The sequence below is a fragment of the Hippocampus bargibanti genome, linkage group LG05 (genome assembly GCF_051943395.1).
Source record: "Hippocampus bargibanti isolate YZ-2025 linkage group LG05, ASM5194339v1, whole genome shotgun sequence".
Classification (NCBI taxonomy): Eukaryota; Metazoa; Chordata; class Actinopteri; order Syngnathiformes; family Syngnathidae; genus Hippocampus; species Hippocampus bargibanti.
The window spans coordinates 707,306-725,528 of record NC_142738.1 but is presented as its reverse complement, the minus strand read 5'-3'; the positions used below and the strand labels follow the sequence as shown (position 1 = coordinate 725,528).

Here is an 18,223-nt window from a genome sequence, read left to right as displayed (position 1 = left end):
GTTACCCTAAAACGCACCACCTTTTGGATAATTTCTGGGGATGTGACAACATTTTTCAATAATAATTCATCACATTTTCTCATACCATATTGTTCCATGACAAATAAGGAAATAACGGAATTTTTAATTTTGGAAATATGAGGGGATTTTCTGCCTGTAATCACAGTTAAAACAATGAAAATCTGTGACAGAGTTCTTTATTACAGTTTAAACTATCGTGACTTTCTTAATTTTTGGCAGATCTTAACGAGTAAGGTACCACTGGAAAACTTTTGAAATTCAAAACAAGAACAGGAAAAACAAGAAAATATTTCAAATATAAATTATTAAATATCAACGATCGAATGCAGGCAGGAAATCCAAAATGGCTGTCACTGAATACTATGAAAGACAATTGCGAGCTCTAGAAATATATATGCTAATGATTCATTTTGCTTGAAATTTAGCAGTTATGAAGAGAAATATATATTTTACCACTTCTATGAATTATAAAAACACAACTTACCCACCTTTATAAACTGCAGTGTTAGCAAAAAGAGCGTCAACTTCAATCCGTTTTCCCCGTTTCTCGTCGTGGTGTTGGGAAATTTCAAGAACCAGCATGGAGGGAAACGTGTAATACGTCATCATATAGTGCATATCTAGGAAAATCCCACGAAAAATGATTACGCACTTCACAAATATGCAATGATATACGACTGCAAGTACAGAGTGCGCTCGGTTCACTGGACAGAAACAATCGCGGTGGAATAGAGCTCACTGTAGCCTACCTACTTCAACCATTCAAACGACAACCGCGTGGATGTAATGATAACCATTTATTTGATCGTTATATTCTAGACATCATTTTATATGTTTAGTACGGCCTTCAGAAAACCAAATTGTTACCCACCTCGATTAAAAAAATAAAAATGTATACACCGGAATATTGTTTCTTCACATCCTTATGAACTCGTCTCATTTTTTTCTATCACAGTTAGAGTAGAACAAAAATAAACATTTCATACAGCTTAATTTCATTTCAAGGACAGGAGACAAATAACTGACTAGATTTTACTTGCTCGGGAGGAAAGAGAAAGTTCGATTCATCTTTGTGGGCCCAATTGCAGTTCGATGAGTTTGAACAACGAAAATGCCACGTTAGCTTTGCATCATGACGTCACAGGTTCCAGTAACTTCACTGGCCAGTTGAGGTAATTGAGCACAAAAAGAAACATTTTCGATCTATTTTTTCTGCTTTGTTCAAGCAAAAATACAGCACAATTTCCAAAGTCGAACTGTTTGGACTGAAAGGATCACCCCCCCCCCCTAAAAAAAGATGAAGTCCTGGTTTACTTTTTTAACACAGTGACGGTAAAAATGAAACGTGTGACCACCAGAACCACAAATGGATATTTTCTACTTCACGCGATATTCAGTCTTCAAAAGATCACTAGGTGAGTAGTTTTACTTTTAGTTGAATTAAACTGTTAAATTGACGACCAGATTACACGAAAGAAGAAGAGGGATGCTCAATACCACGTCTTTTTTTGTCTACCCAGATCGAGGCCAGTATACAATTTCCCTCTTTGAATATCCAATGGAATAGAATAGATACTCGAGTAGTACTTTTGATATACTTTAATATCAGCCTCATCGAGTATCCAATACCTTAAAATACAGCCCGATATTCGTCTACTTTTAATTTGAAAACGAACAATCTGGAGCAGGAAGAGTTGAAATGTCACTTTGGACGGTCTGAATACGTATCTTGTTTGCGTTTTTTTGCACCTTCAAAATAAAAGCAAGTGTTTATGGAATCCAAATGGTTGAAAGTTGGAAATGTTGAAATGGGAATTAAGCGGGAATGAATCAGAAACTGAAAACAACCAAGGTTGCCCCCACCGTAGAAAACTTATCAAAAGAGTTGAAGGGAAAACATTTCAGGATGAAAAAAATAAAACTACGATTAGAATACCCACTAGCTATTAGCTATCAATTAGATAGCTAGCTGGCTATCGAGCTAGCTCTCTTAGCTAGCTAGTTCTCTATTTGCAACCGAGCTGGCTAGCTATCGCGCTAGCTATTAGCTCACAATTAGCGAGCTAGCTTTCTATCTCTTTGAGTTAATTCGGGGTTGAGTGAACGCTGGCAGCGTGTGGCTGCCGGTGCTCACCCACAGAAAAATTTGTCCCGTTACTGTAAAGTGACCTTGAGAGTTTTGAAAGGCGCTTATAAATGAAATGTATTATTAATACGTATTATTATGATTATAAAACAATTGGATTTCATCCAACTATTTTGACTTACACGAGGCCGGATGTGTAAATTCAATGAGAATGTATAGATATTTTGGATGTCACTTGAACGCACAGGTGTCAAAGTCAAGGCCCGGGGGCCAAATCAGGCCCGCAAAGGCAGAAGCAGAAAATGTCTGCCCCATTTCCAAAAAAAAAAAAAAAACCAGCTCCACTTTCTGTGGAAAATGACCGGCCGGATCTGTCCCAAAGCTTTTGCAATCCAAGGCACGGCATACTTTGATATCTCGGAGTCGAATGCCGGGATTCCCTTCAAAATAAAAGAGGTTGCCGCTTGCCCCCTACCCGCCCTTCTGCGGCAGGATTTTCAAAGTATCGGGCGCTCAGAAGCCCCCCCGGTTGCGGAACTGCGAGTAAATGAGCCCCTCGGCCGAAATGGCGTCGCCGAGGCCGACGGTCCGAAGCGGGCGCTTGCACACCAGCACGGGCGTCACGTGGAAGGTGACGTTGCCCCGCCGCCAGGCCGCAAACGGGCGCGCCGGGTCCAGGGCGACTTCCGGCCGCGGCTCCGAGTCCGACGTGCGAAAGCGCAGCGGCGCCTTCAGCTCCACCTGGGCGGGGTCGAGGGCGGGGGCGCCGCAGGCCCGGCCGCCGGCCGCGCGGGCCCCCGCCATGACCGCCGCCGCCTGATTGGCCCAGTGGCCGTCCACCGTGGCCAGCAGGTGGTAGGCCAGCGTGTGGAAGTGGACCCGGGTCAGGCGGCCGCGGCGCTCCAGGATCCACAGGAGGATGTCGCTGACTCGCCCGGCGTCGGGGACGCCCTCGCGCGCCGCCAGGTGGGCGTGGGGGCCGCCGCCCGCCTGCGACAGGAACAGCAGCTCCTGCTCGTTCAGCCCGATGGAGTTGACCCTGGGCATGACCTGCTAACGGGGAGACGCCGCAAGTCGGTCAACGCGAGGAACTCGCCGGCACGCGGCCAGCCTACGCAATGCCCATCACACCCACAGACAAAACACCCAAATGAATCGTTTGCCTATATTATTAACAATTGTTCATTAATAATAATAATAATAATAAGAATCAGAATAAGAATAAGAATAGAATAAATACATACATATTATAATAATAATAATGATAATAATAATAATAAATAAAATATATAATAATAATAATAAAAAATACATTAAAAAAATAATAATAAATAATAGAATAAATACATAAATATGATAATAATAATAAAATAAATAATAGAATAAATACATAATATAATGATAAATAATAATCATAAAAATAAATCATAAAACAAAAAAATATAATAATAATATTAATAATAGAATAAATACATCAATATAATAATGAAATAAATACATAAATATAATAACTAATAATAATAGAATAAATACATAAATATAATAATAATAAATAATAATCATAAAAATAAATCATAAAACAAAAATAATAGTATAATAATAATAATAATAATAATATAATAAATCCATACATATAACAATCATAGAATAAATACATAAATATAAAAATAAAAGAATACATAATAATAATAATGACAAAAAGGATCATGTGGATAGTCAACTGGTCAGATTTCACAAACCCAAGCTCTGAGCTTAAAAATGAATGCGCTCCCTCTACTGGTAGAAAAAAGGTGACACAGTGCTATCCACTTAGTCAATTGGCACCCATACGTGCAGCACTTGTGGACAAATAAAAACACAACATGGATGTTTTATGGACATCATAAAAGTCAATCTTCTGCGGGTCCTGGAATTCAAGTGACAATGACAAAAACCCTGGCACTCTCGCGGACACATTTTTAGCACATGGTCTGGCAGTGAATGAGTTAAAAACATGTACCTCCTGCATGATGCTGTTCATGTAGTCTTTGTCCGTCATGCTCGCCAGCTCCAAGTGGATGGGGATGTCCTCACGGATATCAGATATGGCTGCCACCGCCTGCCAAGAAGTGGACACCGTCATTTACATGTCATTTTTTTTAGCCTTTTCAAATCTGAAGTCAAAAATAATGACTGTTCTTGTGGTTTACATGGGACAATTTTGGTTCGGACTTTAGCAAGCGTCGTGAAATTTCACAAGTTTGATTTGCTGTTGCGGGCCGAAGAAAATGAGGTGGCGGGCCAGATTTGGCCCCCGGGCCTTGACTTTGACACCTGGGATGGAAGGGATTACCCAGCTAGCTGAGTTGAAAGGGAGCTAGCTAGCTTGCTCCCTAGTTAGCTCTAACTCTCAAGGTCACTTTACAGTCACAGGATACATTTTTCTGTGGGTGAGCAGCGGCAGCCACACGTGCCAGCGTTCACTCAACCCGGAAGTAACTCAAATAGATAGAAAGCTAGCTATATTTTAAAACAGCTCTTGCTGGATCTCCTTATGTTGATTTGATTCACGGGACATTCAAAGATGTAAAAATCCGAAAGAAAAAAAATCAGCTGTAGAGAAGGAAGTCGAAAAATTATGTTGTGGTTGTCCATACAAATAAAGATAAAGATTCAAAATGTGCAGATGATTTGGGGTGCTCAACACAAGTAGCAAAAAAAACTATTTTTAAAATAAAAAAATATATATTACATTTTTGAAGAACAGTAGAAATATGTTCCTCCAGAAAAATGTCTTTTATTAAATAAATAAAAATGCTGAAAAACAGAATAAATCCTTTTATTTGTACTTGTTTGAGCCGCTCCTCCCACAGCTGCCGTCCTTGGCCCTCCATCATGTGCAGCCCGGACAGGACCACCAAATCGGGCTGGAACTCCTCCAGGCTGGCCACGAACGTCTCCAGCGAACTCATCTCGCCGTTGGACACGTCGTGCGAAAAGATGAAGCGGTTAGCTTGGGGCGCCCGCGTCGAACCCCACTGCTCGCCTGGAGGCAGAAAATCCAATGTGGCATTCAATGAAAAAGCCCTCGAAACTGATCCCTGGGGTACACCGGCTCTTCATTTGGAATTGACTTTAGCTCACCCGTAAACTGAAGCTATCGTATTTTACGGTGTATAAGGTGCACCCCCAATGAATGGTGCGTTTTCAAACTGATTGCATTTACAGGAAACATCCGAGTTACGACCGGGTTCCGTTCCCACAAAACGGTTGTAAGTCGAAATCCATTCAAAATGGCCCAAGTGACGTTTACACGACGAGATAGTACACGATGTCAATCTGTTGTTTCTAAGCAACGTTTTCTATTGAATACTATTATATAGCAAACTGTTTACAGTCCATTTATAAATCTTATAACTTTTCGTGTCATTTTTATCATTTTATATTTAATATTAGCGATTTTTATGACAGTATAACTGTACCTATGGTTTGGTGTTCATCCGCCGAAAACTAGTCTGCCAGCCACTGTTTCGCCGTGTGGTTATTATGCCAAGATTATATCCTCACAATTTGAGTTATTCCCGGTTGAACAGGGTCACCGTTGCTGGCTACCTAGCTAGCTATCTATTTGCTATCTATTAGCTGTCTAACTAGCTAGCTAACTAGCTAGCTAGGTAGTTTTTTTTTGCCTTTTTAGCATCAAGTCCGATTTATCTTGGGCTCATTTTTAAAAATCAAAACTCGACATTTCAACCAGGCCGTGTAGAATTCCACTTGACTGCATTTACTGTATAAACAAACTTTCAAAAAAATAAAGGCAGAGTGTAGACTGCAAGGTTAAAATATCCCATCAATCAGGCGCCACAAATAACCCGCACAAGCCATCTGGATACTTGATGCAAAAAGCTATCAACCCAGCTAAACAAAACGCAATGGATGAGGAACAAGGTAAAATGATGGCAGAGAAAGCACCTACAAGGGATCATTCCTCAAGATGGTGAAAGAAGAAAAAAAATGAGTTGAAAAACCTGCTTTGTACTCCAGGATGAGGTGGTATTCGTCCATCTCCTGCAGAGAACCCGGCGGAACAACGATTTCCTCATCGAGCATCTCGTGTAGTTTAGGTCCCACTGGGCCACATAATAAAACCTGCAATGTTAAAAAAAAAAAAGTGATTTTCAAGGTTACAATAATCATAATAATACATTTCATTTATCAGCGCCTTTCAAAACTCTCAAGGTCACTTGACAGTAACAGGATAAGTTTTTCTGCGGGTGAGCAGCGGCAGCCAAACGCATAACTCAAATACAGGTAACAAGCACTTTGTTCCAGCTAGCTGTTGTTAAAGCGCTATATAAATCAATATGTATTGTATTGTATTGTATTGTAAATGTTGCTTAATTCTTACCACGAGTTCAGGATATGAGGCGAACTTCTGACCAATGAGGGCTGCGTTGCCTCCAACGTAAAACTACAAGAGAGAAAGAATTAACCTTTCAGGTGTGAGCGACGGGGCGAGGAGAAGAACACCCGGCGGGCGAGAGTCACCTTGGCGCCGGGATACTCGGCGGCGGCCCGGGCGATCCTCTGGAAGACCTCCTTGTCACTAAAGAAGCGCTCGGCGGCCGCCCCGCGTTCCATATAGTGGACGAAAGCTTCCCTCAGGTCCTCTTTGGAACGTAGCACCTCGTGATCCAGGCCGCCTCCGGGGTCCAGGCCCAGCGCCTGCAGAAGGCCCACCCCCGACACCACCACGTCCACGCAGGCATTCACCCTGAATCGGGTCAGAGGTTGGGTTCAAACTGCGCCACAGTGGCTGGCGGACTAGATTTCCACACCTCCTTTGAGTGCAGAAGTGGTTTGCTATCGAGTGGAGTACGTCCTCATCAATGGTGTTCTGTTTAGCTGGGTTGATAGCTTTTTGAATCAAGTGGACAGACGGCTTGTGCGGGTTATTTGTGGAGCCTGATTGATTGGATATTTTAACCTTGCAGTTTACACTCTGCCTTTGAACTATCAAAGTTTAAACGAGTCCAAATTTCCCTGTTTTCTATGCATTTTTTCACTCTCTCTGTTGTCTCTTTAATATTTAACCACCTTACTGCTGCATTCTTGACCAATCACGCGGCTTTAACCGAAGACTGGGGGTGGGGAATAGAGGACAAAAATGAGTCGGCTGCCATTTTCTTGTTAGGAGAACGGGCTCGTTCGTGAACGACACATAACTCATTGTGGCGCTAAGTGTGTATCCCAAAAAATAGTTTGTATGCCAAGGTACAATTTTCATAGATCTAACGTTCGGAAACCGAAAAGTTCGTAAACCAAGGGGTTCGTAAAACGAGGTATCAACAACAAACGACTTTATTGTACAGTACAGTTTATTTCTTTAATTACAATACAATAGCACATTTACTATATATAAAATAAGGTATATTTTGTGTAGTTTTAAGTAGAAAATGATGTTTTATGGGGACCTGGGAACCGATTCTTCTCATTTCAATGGTTTCTTATGGGAAATAAATGTTTGGAAGACGAACTTTTCGCCATACACACACTTTCTGGGAACCAATTAAGTTCGTAAGCTAAGATTTCACAGTAGCTCCAGTGGTCGATGACGTCATACCTACCCGACGGCCACTCGCCTCCACTGCCGCGTGGGTAACGTGATGAGCGAGTCCCAAGCTTCGGAAATGACCTCCTCCAGGCGCCGCTGGCCGTCCGGAGACGACCGCAGGCAGTCCGGGCTGATGTACTGGAGGAGCTGCTCGGGTAGCTCGGGGCAACCGTGGTAAAAGCAGCCCACCGCCAGCGCCAGGAGGGCTGCCGCCGACGCCTTCCTCCACATGGTGCACTGAACACAAATCGATTCTATTGGGATTAAGACAATGCGAACGTCTGCGTTTGGATGGTCAGCGCAGAGCGCCGAAGCAGTTGTGGATCGGTCGCAGCTTGGAATTGAAGTGGATTGACGTGGGACAGCAGATGTGAGACAACATCTTTACGTCAATGGATGCTACAGCTTTGTGTTTGTTTTCAACATTTCGCATGTAGGAGACGTGCATCTTTCCCTACATGACGTCACAAAACGTTGAGTGAAGGCCTAGCTAGCTATCTATTAGCTAGCTAGCTTTCTATCCAAGTTACTTGCCTATCAATTACCTGTCTATTAGCTAGTTTTGTAGCCAAGTTACTTCCAGGTTGAGTGAAGGCCTACCTAGCTATCTGTTAGCTATCTATTAGCTAGCTAGCTTTCTATCCGAGTAACTTAGTTATCGAATTAGCCGTCTATTAGCTAGCTAGCTTTCTATCGGAGTTACTTCTGGGTTGATTGACGGACTAGCTAGCTATCTGTTAGCTATCTATTAGCTAGCTAGCTTTCTATCCGAGTAACTTAGTTATCGAATTAGCCGTCTATTAGCTAGCTAGCTTTCTATCGGAGTTACTTCCGGGTTGAGTGAAGGCCTACCTAGCTATATGTTAGCTAGCTATTAGCTAGCTAGCTTTCTCGCAGAGTTGCTTAGTTATCGAATTAGCTGTCTATTAGCTATCTAGCTTTCTATCTGAGTTACTTCCAGGTTGAGTTGAGTAGCTTACACCATATGCGAGCCACCACAGTCCTTCGTCAATGAACGCTCGCAAGTCAGAGCCGAATTTTGTCCAAACGACGGCTCGTATTTCGAAAAACAAACAAACTTACTTCATGACACGCGTTGCTCATGGCATCGCTGACGTCATGCGTGAACACGTTTCAACTTTTTTGTTGTTTGAAGTAAAAATTGGGTCGTTCGACTCAACAAACTGCGACTTGAACTGAGTCTTTCGGGCAGTATCGTGCTATGCTTTTGCTAATGCTAGCTCATGTACAGCGTTCGCTTTTTGAGTGAAGTTCGCCCGAAATTGGCGTGACAACAAGTAGAAGCGCTAAAGCCGCTTAGAGAATCGAGAGACAAAGTTTCCATTTATATCATTCCAACTATAAGTTTTAAATCATTGAAACCGCGGGAGCTACATTAAAAACCGCGAAATGGCTGACAGGGCGGTCATTGAACCTACCACAGCTCCGAGTGCAGCCTTCAAACGTGTTGCCGAGGAACGAGCTGTCGTTTCCCTGAGAACCGCATTAAGGGCGCTCAGCTCGTTCGACGATGCCCGTGGAAAGGAAGGCGAAGCTCGGCGTCATTCAACGAACGGGGGGCGATGGGCGATGGAGGTGGAAACGGTTGACGGTTGACGGTTGACGCCGCCCGCCACCTTCAGCACACAGCCGCCAGCAAACTACACTTCCGCCTTGCCGACTGGCGCATGCGCAAAAGCGACCGTTTGAAAACCATCTTTTCAAAATAAAACAAACACAAACATCCAACATTTAACACGCAAAAAAAAAAAATAATAACACACGCATGGCGATGAATGCGGTTTAACAGTTTGTTGGTGATCAATTGTTTACATCGCCACAACTCCATGAAATAGTTCACCCAGACGATCATGACTGTATTAGAATTTGAACAGATAATCCGCATACAACATCACCGACGACAACAATCTGACTACAGTGATACCTAAAAATGAGATAAATCCGTTCCCGGGTCCCTATAAAACATAAATTGCCACCAAATAAGCCTTAAAACTACACAAAATATACCTTATTTTATGTATAACATATGTGCTATTGGATTGTCATTAAAGAAATAAACTGTACTGTATAGTTTGGTTTACTTCCTGACCAGCGCATTTCCGTTAGGCAGAAAGGGCAAGTAAACACAGCAGTTGTCAGCGAGTGCAAATAATTGTTTTATAAACTTATGCGTTTCATTTTCGGTTTTGATGAATGAAAGTATTCGCATTTTAGTAAAATGGTTATATTGTGTGTGCAGAGATCGAGTTTGTGGAGATCATTTTTCTTCAGTTTTGTTTCCTAACATATATATTTGTGCATAGAAATAATGAATGTTTATTGAAATTCAACTTGATGCATTGCATGCATGTTCAACTATACCTTTTCATTGTTCATTCACCAAGTAAAAAATATGGTACAGTCATGAGCGTTTATATTTATATTTCATTATGTTCATATTTTATTATATTCAGCTATCTATTAGTTATCCATTAGCTAGCTAGCTAACTTGATCTATTTGAGTTATTCCCGGTTGAGTGAACTCTGGCGCGTATGGCTGCCGCTGCTCACCCGCGGGGAAAAAAAAACTTATCCTGTGACTGTAAATTGACCTTGAGAGTTTTGAAAGGCGCTGATAAATGAAATGTATTATTATTATTATTCAATCTTGAGCACTTACTACCTTTTGGTTGTATGAAGATGTTCTAGATAAAAGAAGAGAGGATCAAAGCGTCCTTCTTACCAGTGGATCAGCGACGTCATGTTGAAATGTGCACGTCTGCTACAAGCTAAATGTTGAAAACAAACACAAAGCTGTAGCATCCATTGACGAAACACATCTCCTGTCCCACGTAAATCCGCTTCAATTCCAAGCCGCGACAGTTCCACATACGCATGGGCGCTCTCTGCGACGACGCTCCTTTCTTCTCGTCGCTGGCTTGAAAGCTTGAAAAGTACCACAAGGTTGACTGAGTTTCTTCATGAATTTATTAACGGGATAGTATCTATTAAAAATATTCTCAATATCATTCATGAAAAAGACATTTTATAGACAGTATATAGCAGCAAACTAATTATATACTGTATTACATTATACCCAAGTTGATGTTGTTAATATTAGTATTAGCTTGCATGCTAGTAGCGTAGCCCACCTTAACATTGACACAATTATAAATTCAAGACTTTGAAAGAGGTCAAAACAAAATTAAGAAAAAAATAAGAGGCGCTCAAGAAAATGTGAGCATTTGGACAAAAAACAAAAACAAAACAAGTGTCATTCGAAGAGAATATCCAATAAATAAGATCAACAAAAAGAATCCTGTGTTATACAAACACCATTTATGAAACACGACAATTCAAAAAGCCACCCTGAACAACATAGAAGCTATTAGCTATCTATTCGCTAGCTAGCTTGCTATCTATTTGAGTTACTTCCGGGTTGCGTGAACGCCGGCGTGTGTGGCTGCCACTGCTCACCCTCAATATGTAACAGTGACTGTTGACCTTGAGAGTTTTGAAAGAAGCTTATCAATGAAATTGAGAGTTTTGAAAAGCTGGCTACCAAGCTATTTATTTGCTATCTATTCGCGACCTAACTAGCTAGCTGGCTACCTAGCTAGCTATATATTTGCCATTTAACTAGCTAGCGTGATACCGAGCTAGCTATCTATTTGCTATCTATTCGCTATCTAACTAGCGCGGGGGCTACCTAGCTAGCTATCCATTTGCTATCTATACACACTATCTAACTAGCTAGCTTCTACCTAGCTAGCTATCTATTTGCTATCTATTCGCTATCTAACTAGCGCGGGGGCTACCTAGCTAGCTATCCATTTGCTATCTATACACACTATCTAACTAGCTAGCTTCTACCTAGCTAGCTATCTATTCGCTATCTAACTAGCTAGCTGGCTACCTAGCTAGCTATCTATTGACTATCTAACTAGCTAGCTGGCTACCTAGCTAGCTATCCATTTGCTATCTATTCGCTATCTAACTAGCTAGCTGGCTATCCACTTGCTATCTATTTGCTAACTATTCACTATCTAACCAGCTCGCGATCTATTAGTTATCTATTAGCTAGCTAGCTAACTTTCTACCTATTTGAGTTATTTCGGGTTGAGTGAACGCTGGCGCATGTGTCTGCCGCTGCTCACCCGTAGAAAAACAGATCCTGTGACTGTAAAGTGACCATGACAGTTTTGAAAGGCGCTTATAAATCAAATGTATTATTATTATGCATTTCAAGGGCTTTTCATTTTCATTCCACTCATTTGAGGACTTTTGTGTCGGATTTGTTGGGTTGTGTAAAGCTGACACGGACGTCCCGCCGGTAGAAACCATGAAGGACTCCCCCAAGGACAACATTAGGCAGACCTGCAAGACAGATCGAGAAATGTGCATAATAATAATAATAATAATAATAATAATAATAATAATAATAATAATGCATAAAGTTCTCATAGAAATGGTTTCAAAAGCCCAATGTTATTTTGTGTCATCATTTTCAGCTAAAGTTTGCCGTTGTCACTCATTTTTCCGTCACTCAATGAACTGCGCCTTGCAACTTAAATGTACTCAAGATGGTGAAATTTGAAGGCGACGTTCCTCACCAAGTGTTTCATGCTGATGAAAGCGGCCACTCCATTCCATCAAGCCATCAACGACCATCACAAAGGTCAATAAAACCACTTTATTATATAGTACAGTTTATTTATTTCATTATAATACCATAGCATATTCATTATACATAAAATAAGGTATATTTTGTGTAGTTTAAAAAAAAATAGAAAGTAGAATATGATGTTTGATGGGGACCTGGGAACGGATTATTCTCATTTTAATGGTTTCCTATGGGAACTTATTTTTTGGTATACACACTTTTGGCCTTACACACTCTGTCTTGGAACCAATTAAGTTCGTAAACCAAGGTATCACTGTACAAATATTTAGAAACGATGCCTACCTGATATGCGGTCGGACACATATGGATCCCGGTCGAATGCCATCACTTGCTGATGCGGTAGCTGAAAACTGAAGGACACATGCACATTTTTTGGGTGGGGGGGTTTAGGAGCTTTTTAACTCATTCACTGCCAGATGCTGTGCTAAAACGTGTCCACTCCAGTGCCAGGGTTTTTGTCATGGTCACTGGAATTCCAGAAGATTGAGTTTAAGGACTACATCAACATTCAAAACAGCGTTAGAATTCTTTCACTATCTTCTTTCATCCCAAAAAAAGAGTTAATTCCTAAATGATATGGGTCTGGAGTTATATGAGCTTGAAATGAGGGCGGCTGTCCAAAATACAATGCAATCGTCTTTACCTGCAATCCGGATTGTCCAGGTCATCGAGGGATCTGAAACCAAAGCAATTCATTCATTATCAATGAGAAAAACGTATCGATCGGTAACAACCATTGGATTGTGGCCGTATTTTTTTTTAATGCGAAGCTAACGACATGAGTACAGTGATACCTTGGCTTACGAACTAAATTGGTGCCCAGACAGTGTGTAAGGCCAAAAGTGTGTACCCCAAAAATTAATTTCCCATAGGAAACCATTAAAATGAGAATAATCCGTTCCTAGGTCCCCATAAAACATCATTTTCAACTAAATAAGCCTTAAAACTACACAAAATATACCGTATTTTATGTATAATAAATGTGCTATGGGATTATAATGAAAGAAATAAACTGTACTGTATAATAAAGTGGTTTTATTGACCTTTGTGAAGGTCGTTGAAGGCTTGATGGAATGGAGTGGCCGCTTTCATCAGCATGAAACACTTGATGAGGAACGGAGCCTTCTTCTACCTTGTTCCTCATCAATTGTGTTCTGTTTAGCTGGGTTGATAGCTTTTTGCATCAAGTGTACAGATGGCTTTTGCGGGTTGTTCTTGGAGCCTGATTGATGGGATATTTTAACCTTGCAGTCTACACGCTGCCTCAAAAAAGTTGAAACCAGTCCTATTTTCACTGTTTTCTATCCATTTTCTCAGTCTCTCTCTCTGTCGTCTGCCTGTCTCTTTCATGTTTAACCCCCGCCACCCCTCACTGCTGCGTTGTTGACCAATCACGTGGCTTTAACCGAAGACTGGGGGCGGGGAATAGAAGACCAAAACTCGCCGGCTGCCATTTTCTTGTTAGGAGAACGGGCTCGTTCGTGAACTACACATCACTCATTGTGGTGCTAAGTGTGTATCCCCAAAAATAGTTTGTATGCCAAGGTAAAATTTTCATCAATTTAACGTTCGGAAACTGAAAACTTCGTAAGCCGGGGGGTTCGTAAACCGACGTATCACTGTATTTACAAAACAAGAACCTTTGCATTATATCGTCCATTAGTTGAAACATAAATACAATAAAAAATAATGACTTCAGATCAATCATTTAGCATTTTAACATGTGTTTGCGTTTTTAAATGCGGTTTGGCAAACAGTGAAGGACGATTGAGGATGAAAATAGGGCGAGTCGCCCGTAAGTGACAAAAGTATTCTCACTCCATGCTGCTGATCTTGTTGCCCGTGTGATAATGTTTCACATGGAGGAAGTCCAGCAGCTCTTGAGGCACATCGTCACTGAGACAGATGATCTCCTGGTCAAGATAACACAAATAATATATTGTCATATCAACTCAAGACAAACATCAGATGCAATCAATCATTTTAGGCTCCACAAGATTTGCAAATCATTGTACAGTGATTACCTCGGCTTACGAACGCTTTATTTTACGAACTTTTTGCGTTACAAACATTACATTCTTGGCATACAAACTAGTTTTCGGCAAACGAACCAAAGCACACAACGCCACGGTACCTGGCAGACTAGTTTCCCACACCCACTTTCTTTCAATGCTGACGTGGTTTGTTATCGAGTGGAGTACTTTTGCTATTATGGGACCGAAAAAGACCCCACCACAGGCTAGCGTTAAGACGAAGAGGAAACAAATGAAAATTACAATCAAGCAGAAGAAGGAGATCATCGAAAAAACACCAACAAGGTGTGCGTTTGTGTGACTTAGCGTCCCAGTACCTGTATGCTAAGTCCACCATTGCTACGTGTTGGGCTAAGAGTGTTTCTGTGTTGTCTAAGCAACATTCTCAGGCAATAGAAGAGGTTGAAAAACTTCTGTTGATTTGGATGAACGAAAAGCAGCTAGCAGGGGACAATGTGAGTGAGGGTATTATCGCTGAGAAAGCATGGCAACTTCATTCGGATGTCATCAAGAGGCAACTACATCAACGACCATCACAAAGGTCAATAAAACGACTTTATTATACAGTACAGTTTATTTCTTTCATCACAATACCACATCACATTTATTATCCATAAAATACGGTATATTTTGTGTAGTTGTAGGGCTTATTTAGGAGAAAATGATGTTTTATGGGGACCTGGGAGCGGATTATTCTAATTTCAATGGTTTCCGATGGGAAATTAATTTTTGGGATACACACTTTTCACCTAACACACTCTGTCTGGGAAACAATTATGTTCGTAAGGCAAGGTATCACTGAAGCTAAACGCGGTGGAATCTTTGTCAAATGCGCTCAGTAGAAGTCATTTCAAGTGATTTGACAAATTATGGACGCAACTTGTCCGGAGGTGTCGGTTGTCCTTTAAAAATAGAGAGCCGTAGAAATAATGTGTTGTATTTTTCAGCGTTACCTGGATGTAATCCTCCAGTTCCTGTCTTCTCTGTTCCAGAGGTTTGGTCCTGAGGTGAGGATTGCGTTTACTCGGGAAATCTGGGATGTGGATGATCTTCTTGAGCTGGAATGACACGTACGACGAGACGACTTGGACAACTGCGCGTCGAATGAAGAGACAGGGTAGTAGTCACATGAACTCACTTTTCTGTGCAGCGTGTGGAATTCGCTGCTTTTCCTCAGCACAAAATGTTTCCTATCATTGAACAGCACTTCAACTCGAAAGAGCTGCATGAAAAGACACGCATGGCATTTGCAGTTCAAAACAAAGTCAAAACGCAAACATTTTGAACAGGAAAGAATGAGAAACAAAAAACAAGGTTTTGCTTACATATGGACAGATAATAACTGCATCGATTGGCTAGCTAGTTAGCTTTCTCGCGATTTAAGTTACTTCTGGGTTGAGTGAACGCTGGCGCCTGTGGCTGCCGCTGCTCACCCACAGAAAACACGTATCCTGTGATTGCAAAGTTTTGAGAATTTTGAAAGGCGCTTATAAATAAAATGTATTGTTATTATTATCATTTGCCAGATTTTTGCTATCTATTGGCTAGCTAGCTGGCTATCCACTATCTAGCTGGCTGGTTATCTATCTAGGTATCTATTGGCTATCGATTGGCTAGCTAGCTAGCTTTTTATGTATTTGAGTTACTTCCGGGTTGTGTGTTCAGAGCCGCGCGTTTGGCTGCCGCTGCTCACCCGCGGAAAAAAATATCCTGTGACTGTAAAGTGTCCTTGAGAGCTTTGAAATGTATTATTATTATTATTATTGTTATTATTGGGCTCATAAACCTTTTTTTAATTTAAAGTTACTTTTTGGGTACTGAGTAATGCAAAAGTCTCCCAGTTTGGTAAATATTTTAATGAACACATTTGTTCTAATCAAAATACCTACTGTAACTTGAATTATATGTTCATTATTTGTACTCAATCACTAATTGAAAATTCATTAATAGACGCAGTGAAGAACACAGTCTGAAAGGCACTGATATTTGTTACACAAACCATTAAAACATATTTTTTTTCATCGCGCTAGACCTTTTTTTTCTCTTGATCGTGAAGAGGGCATTTTTTCGGAGGTTCTATGAACGCACCACAACATGATCCAACCAGCTCGCCAAGCCCAGCAACCAGGTGCTTACTAGTGATGGGAATTCCGGCTCTTTTCAGAGAGCCGGTTCTTTTGGCTCGGCTTACTGAAAAGATCCGGCTCTTTTGGCTCCCAAATGGCTCCTCAGTTTGTTTGTTTTTTGTTGCTTAAATTAATTAACTCCCAAAAATCATGTATAATTATGTGGGAAAAAATTACTCATGTAAAAAAATACACTATATCTAATATATTTTTTTAATATGGCTTGATTTATATCCACTAACTAAATGAGATTTTCCTTGCGGTTACTCCGTTCTGATGATCAGCTGTCACTAATTTGCTTTTCATATTAATAATACTATCATACCAACTAGTAAAAAAAATATAATAATTCAATCATAATAATAACAGCATAATGTAAGAACATTTGTCCACCTCCCTCCTCTACCACGGATATCGACCAATCACGTGCGGCTTTAACTAAAGACTGGGGGCGGGGAATAGAGGACATTTCCGGCTCTTTGTTAGAAACTGGCTCTCTTCGTTCACTTCAGAGATCCGGCTTTAAGGACCGGCTCGGTCGCGAATGACACATGACTAGTGCTTGTTCACCTTTCGTTTCCGGATTTACTCCAGGACGCAAACATATTCAAAATGGGCGATAAAATACACGGACCCTTAACATCCTCTCCCATAAAAAATGCAGAATATTCAAAATAAATACATCAAAAGTGGTTTAAAGTACTGTACTCACCTTTTTCGACTTCCCCATCTCGTCCACTTCCTTCACCGTGGATGGAATGGTCACGTGTATCAGTGCCATTCCTGTTGTCCCACCAAAAGTGTTAACAGCTTTTTTTGTGTGTTAAAAAGTGTGAACACTTTTTTTTTTACTTTCCGGAGCAAATTTTTGCGGCTAAACTTTTTCGGAAGATGTACCCGGATGTGTCCGGGAGGCCAGCGTTTACCTCCAACGTGAACAGTCGTCCCGCCTCTTGAAGCTCCTCCTCCACGCTAATTGGACAGCGTAGAACATCCGGGAAATTCAAAGTGCAGTGGACAATAACAATAACAATAATGACAACAACAACAACAACAGCAACAACAATAATAATAATAACAATAGTAATAATAACAACAATAATAATAATAGTAATAATAATAATAATAATAATAATAATAATAATAATAATAATAAGAATAAGAATAATAATAATAATAATAATAACATATTATATTACATATTACATAACATATTATTATTATTATTATTATTATTATTATTATTATTATTATCCATTTCATTTCTAAGCATCTTTCAAAACTCTCAAGGTCACTTTACAGTCACAGGATACAGTCGCTAATAGATAGCTACAATGGAGGAAACTAGCTAGCAACCCAACTAAACTGCTAACTGCCGCATTTCTAAAGTAGCTAACCAGCGTTCAACTGTTGTTTTTCTTGTTATTCAAGCAATATATCGAAGAAAAAAAACATTTGTACACATTTAAAAACCAAAGTAAGATTAAACCAGACAAATTAAAACAAATACTAATGATAAAATGTACATTATTCATTTAGAACTCACCCTTCTATTTTGTTGGTAGCATTCACATGCTAGCAATCTGCGATGAGTGGACAGAGCAGCTGCTCATTCCAAGTGAAAAGAAACGCCGTCAGCCATGAATAACCACGTTAGCCAACACATTCCTGGACTGTCCT

General features: G+C 40.6%; 2 protein-coding genes across 3 annotated transcripts; both read right to left on the bottom strand.

Annotated features, from left to right (window-relative positions):
• Positions 1-803: 803 nt before the first annotated feature.
• On the bottom strand, positions 804-9,376 carry adpgk (ADP dependent glucokinase). Of its 2 annotated transcripts, none has more exons than XM_088996735.1 (8): positions 9,140-9,376; positions 7,714-7,937; positions 6,635-6,860; positions 6,495-6,557; positions 6,115-6,235; positions 4,936-5,132; positions 4,107-4,205; positions 804-3,160 (listed from the first exon to the last, which is right to left on the bottom strand). In XM_088996735.1, exons 2-8 carry the CDS (start codon positions 7,929-7,931, stop codon positions 2,621-2,623), a joined length of 1,464 nt encoding a protein of 487 aa, XP_088852861.1. In that variant the 5' UTR covers positions 7,932-7,937; positions 9,140-9,376; the 3' UTR covers positions 804-2,620. The 2 variants fall into 2 exon arrangements, with proteins under 2 accessions (XP_088852861.1, XP_088852862.1); XM_088996736.1 differs by having other exon boundaries at positions 804-3,157.
• Positions 9,377-10,683: 1,307 nt separating this feature from the next.
• snx22 (sorting nexin 22) lies at positions 10,684-18,145 on the bottom strand. The gene is made up of 9 exons (XM_088996331.1): positions 18,090-18,145; positions 17,470-17,515; positions 17,256-17,326; positions 15,556-15,639; positions 15,371-15,475; positions 14,203-14,297; positions 13,028-13,060; positions 12,667-12,734; positions 10,684-12,077 (listed from the first exon to the last, which is right to left on the bottom strand). The coding sequence occupies exons 3-9, from the start codon at positions 17,322-17,324 to the stop codon at positions 11,971-11,973; spliced, it is 561 nt and encodes a 186-aa protein (XP_088852457.1). The 5' UTR covers positions 17,325-17,326; positions 17,470-17,515; positions 18,090-18,145; the 3' UTR covers positions 10,684-11,970.
• Positions 18,146-18,223: the final 78 nt, after the last annotated feature.

What these genes read in the sequence shown, in the direction of transcription:
- adpgk (XM_088996735.1), bottom strand. Translation starts at nt 7,931, where the DNA reads ATGTGGAGGAAGGCGTCGGCGGCAGCCCTCCTGGCGCTGGCGGTGGGC. An exon ending in TGGAGGCGAGTGGCCGTCGG is followed by an intron (nt 6,861 to 7,713) that starts GTAGGTATGACG and finishes GACCCGATTCAG; the next exon opens with GGTGAATGCCTGCGTGGACG. An exon ending in CATCCTGGAGTACAAAGCAG is followed by an intron (nt 5,133 to 6,114) that starts GTTTTTCAACTC and finishes TTCTGCCTCCAG; the next exon opens with GCGAGCAGTGGGGTTCGACG.
- snx22 (XM_088996331.1), bottom strand. Translation starts at nt 17,324, where the DNA reads ATGGCACTGATACACGTGACCATTCCATCCACGGTGAAGGAAGTGGAC. An exon ending in AGATGGGGAAGTCGAAAAAG is followed by an intron (nt 15,640 to 17,255) that starts GTGAGTACAGTA and finishes CTTTTCATGCAG; the next exon opens with CTCTTTCGAGTTGAAGTGCT. An exon ending in AACAAGATCAGCAGCATGGA is followed by an intron (nt 13,061 to 14,202) that starts GTGAGAATACTT and finishes CTTTGGTTTCAG; the next exon opens with ATCCCTCGATGACCTGGACA.